The 4077-nt window shown below is 43.5% G+C and overlaps 1 protein-coding gene across 2 annotated transcripts; it reads left to right on the top strand.

Moving 5' to 3' along the window:
• Nucleotides 1-834: 834 nt before the first annotated feature.
• Nucleotides 835-3846, top strand: cfl2 (cofilin 2 (muscle)). Of its 2 annotated transcripts, none has more exons than XM_072488639.1 (4): nt 835-955; nt 2310-2617; nt 2758-2834; nt 2918-3846. In XM_072488639.1, exons 1-4 carry the CDS (start codon nt 953-955, stop codon nt 3040-3042), a joined length of 513 nt encoding a protein of 170 aa, XP_072344740.1. In that variant the 5' UTR covers nt 835-952; the 3' UTR covers nt 3043-3846. The 2 variants fall into 2 exon arrangements, with proteins under 2 accessions (XP_072344740.1, XP_072344749.1); XM_072488648.1 differs by lacking the exon at nt 835-955 and adding an exon at nt 1130-1271.
• The last annotated feature ends 231 nt before the right edge of the window (nt 3847-4077 follow it).

Below are 4077 nucleotides of genomic sequence, written 5' to 3'. Positions count from 1 at the left end.
GCTCTATGACTGATATTATATACTATATGTATAACTATGAGGTAGTAGGTTATGGATAATACAGGCAGGTTGGTGTGCGCTTGGGGAAAGCATTAATTACTGAATGAGGTATATATTCTGTGCATCATTAACAGGTTCATTACATTTAATTTGAGGTTTGCTTATCTCTTCAATGCATCATCTTTTGCGGTTGCACATACCCGCAGGCTGATTTGTATGATTATTTTAAAATGTTTGCATGCATATTATAAAGCGGCTGGTTTGTGAATGGGATATTTACCTACGACTCGAAAGTCAGTCTGTTCGTTAAGTACGAATTGACAACGCACGTTCAGAGCAAGTTACCTGCTGTGATTGTTGATAGTGTGCTATTGCAAGTGTAGTGTGCGTGTGATTATGATATACATTAATGAGCAAGATCATTTGTAGATGTTTATTCTAGATGGCACATACATGACCCGAATCCGTTGATTTGTAATTTATTCTAAGTTTTTTTAACACGGATTGCGCACGGATGACCTAAATGCATTAGTCTGTAGTTTGTGATAAGGTTTTTTTTTTGTCTCACCATATCACGATCAGGTTTAGTTAGCGTGTTGTGAGATGTAGGCATGTCGGTGCCGTTACTCCGTGTGACGACGGTGCAGGAGGCTCGAGATGGCCTCTGATGGGTAGGTGGCCTGTTTGGTTTGTGTGGTCAGGGGCAGAGCAGACCATGTGGGCTCAGCGGTGGAGGTGGCGGCGGCGAGCGCGCGCGCGCGCTGGCCGCGGCCGTCTCCCACCAGCAGAGTCCCTTCCATCCCCTCCCGGAGCCCTGCAAATGGTCGAGCCCAGCCTCCTCCTCCCCCCCCCCCCCGCCCAACCCCCACGCTCCCTGCAGCTGAAGTAACGGTCGAGTGTTGAGCGCTGCCGTGCGAGCGTTTCTCATCGTCAGTGCAGCCGCTCGCCCGCCATGGTAAGGGACACCTCAAGCAGCTGCTCCACGCCTCGACGCAAATACCACCGCGGGGCCAACCTGTAATCCCCCGCCTTCCCAATGATTGAATTTGCCCCCTCTGTGGAGCACCCCGGCTTTTGGAGTGGAGGTCTCGGGGTGCCGGCACCTCGCTCGCAGCGGCCATTTTAACCTAATTTTAGCTGCTGCAGTGAGTGGCGGTGGCCCGCCCGCCTGGCCGGCAGGACACACGGTGCCGGCTTCGCGTCTCTCCGCATGCTGGCCAGCCCGGCGCCCGCTGCCGCCAAACTGAACACTGGTGATGGCTTAGCGGCAGGTTAGTGAGGCGAGTTTTGGTACCCAGCCTTTGCGCCTCTTCACTCCCCTCCCTCGTTTAGCCTAATCTACCCCGTTTTATTAATTGGATTCGGGACGGGGGTGGGGGTCGGTGCCTGGTGCCGAGGAGACGGCAGCCATGACGGGGCAAAGACCTCGCTCGGCACGTTTTAACGGGAGGGGAGATGGTGCCGAAATCTGTTGGAAACGGATCCCTGCCCATAGTCCCCTGGCCGTGGGCATTTAATTATCTTTTTTTTTTGTTGTTGCTCTGAGCACCTTTCCGACAGGGTCGAGAAGCGGCGCCTGGAATTGGCTTGCAGCTCCAAAGGAGAGATTAACCTGGAAATGTCCGAATCTCCCTGGTCCAGAGCTCGCAGCGACGGCTCTGCTCAATTTCTGAAACGTTGGCCGGTTTTATTTGTCCTTTTTTTATGTAAATACGTCAACATCTGATTCGGGCGAAACTTGGGGCAGTGGGAGGTGGGATAATGCACAATAGCCCCAGAGTCGAAGAGAATGCTCCTTCGTCATTTATTCTTAAATGAAAAATATTTTGCTGCTGTCTGTTTTTTTCTGAGTTTTACTCTTGTCGGTTTCCAGGTGAGTCGTGTTTTTCTTAAATGTCGATTGTCTCTATCCCAACAACTTCAATACATGTCTTTGATGCTGGAAGAGCAGATGAGCCTGTAGTTGGGTTCTTTTGTTACAACATTGAGCTCAGAGGCTCCCCCCCTCTGTCGCATACCACAATTTGCTGTAATTTGTCAGAATCCACTGCATCATTGCAAGTGATGCTCCTTTCTGGCACTGGAGCCTCAACTTGCACAGTGTAGAGAGATGCAAGGTGGCTGCTGTCCATTTTCATGTAAACACTACTAAGTGCTTTATTTTAAAGTGAGGGAAAGATGGACTTTTTTGTTAATCACAGGGTTTTTAAAAAAAAATTCTTAAGATTGGGTTGCTCATTTCTGTGCCATGTTAGGAATGCTGCAAAATATTTGAGAAGTGCTCACTTATTTTTTTTATTTTCAAATAGGCCTCTGGAGTAACAGTACATGATGAAGTTATTAAAGTCTTCAATGACATGAAAGTAAGAAAATCGTCATCACCAGAAGAAGTCAAAAAAAGAAAGAAAGCAATATTATTCTGCCTTAGTGATGATAAAAAACAGATAATTGTGGAGGCAGCCAAAGAGATTTTGGTGGGTGAAATTGGAGAAACTGTGCAGGATCCCTACACATCTTTCGTTCAGTTGCTACCTCAGACCGACTGTCGTTACGCTTTGTATGATGCTACATATGAGACAAAAGAATCCAAGAAAGAAGATTTGGTATTTATATTCTGGTATGTGATCAAGAGAAAATTTGGCTTTCCGTTTAAGGCTCCTGTGGTATTGAAGATATGCATTGACTGGTTTCATAGTTGTTCAAACACCGTCATAACAATGGCTATTACCGTTCATCATTTTTATTTGTTTCTTGTAGGGCTCCAGAAAGGGCATCCCTTAAAAGCAAGATGATATATGCTAGCTCAAAGGATGCTATTAAAAGGAAATTTACAGGTTAAAATTTTAAACATGTTTTCAGTTCTTAATTTAGTTGGTGTAAGTGTAACAATAGTTTGACTATATTTTCTGTTTTTCAGGTATTAAACATGAATGGCAAGTTAATGGATTAGATGAAATTCAGGACCGTATAACACTTGCAGAGAAACTGGGAGGCAATGTGGTGGTTTCACTTGAAGGAATATCCTTGCATTATGGCAATTGAGTGCCATCTTGACCCATGGAGCTTCCATTTCTGCAGCTCTATCATTTGATCAAAAGTTGGAATAGTTTAGTTTTTTTCCACGTAAAGGTGATCTCATTAACTTAAGCAGCCAACCTGCGGTTGCCCTTAGACTGTTTGATCCCAGTAGTTTTTATGTAGAATCTCAAGGAATGGAGGAATGCTTTCACGTCATTCATTCTAGCCAAAACAATTGTCGTTGCATGCATTCCTTGTTTCTTGTACAATGAATGTGAACGTTTGTGAGTAGTTTAGAAACACTAAGTATAAGCTTTTGAAAACCTTGAGTATTGTCCACTGGTCATGTGGTAGCCATTAATTCAGTATTGTAATTGAAGTTGCACTTGATCATAGTTCCATGAGGCTCTTGAGCATTCATAATCCACTCTCGCCTTGATAGCCTAGTTTTGTGTCATGGCAGCATATGTTCTACACTATGCATCAAAGCACTTTTTGTAACCTTTTTTTGTTTTAAAAGAAATCTAAGGAATGCCAACCAAATTTCTGTAGTTGTAATTGCATCAGTGAATTGTATAGCTCTTGCGTTTTCATTCCTGCAGACCTTAAGGAAGGAGTTGTTTATGTTGCCTTTGTTTCCAGTGGAATGTACACTACTGAAAAAGAATGGGAGTCAATGTTTACCATGTTAGTTTTTTTTTTTCAAACATTGAAACAGACATGCAAAATCAGTCATGATGGCAGTTACTGTATACAAGAGCCTTAAATGGAACATTGTTTTTGAGATCAGAAAATTAGCCACGCTTACAATAAAAATTGTGGCTTATGGCCGATTGCTGCTTTGTTTTTATTTTTCACTGATAAAACATACTAACTGGAAATTGTAGCCTGCACTCACGCTCTCTGGTCAGAGGACCAAACTGTAATGTTTGTTGCAATGGTGTTTTATTTTTATAATTTTCAACCTGTGCAACCAAATGTTTTTAAATTTAACGTTTTCAAAATATTGATGTAGCAGAGTTGAATCAGACAGTGTTTATGACTGAGTATAAAGTTTTT

Source organism: Scyliorhinus torazame, chromosome 2 (assembly GCF_047496885.1).
Source record: "Scyliorhinus torazame isolate Kashiwa2021f chromosome 2, sScyTor2.1, whole genome shotgun sequence".
NCBI classification, from domain to species: domain Eukaryota; kingdom Metazoa; phylum Chordata; class Chondrichthyes; order Carcharhiniformes; family Scyliorhinidae; genus Scyliorhinus; species Scyliorhinus torazame.
Note: the sequence above shows the minus strand (reverse complement) of the source record. Positions and strands in the feature narration are given on the sequence as shown.

Coding starts and splice junctions, on each gene's coding strand:
- cfl2 (XM_072488639.1), top strand. Junction 2,618..2,757: donor GATTTGGTATTTATATTCTG/GTATGTGATCAA, acceptor TGTTTCTTGTAG/GGCTCCAGAAAGGGCATCCC. Junction 2,835..2,917: donor TATTAAAAGGAAATTTACAG/GTTAAAATTTTA, acceptor TCTGTTTTTCAG/GTATTAAACATGAATGGCAA.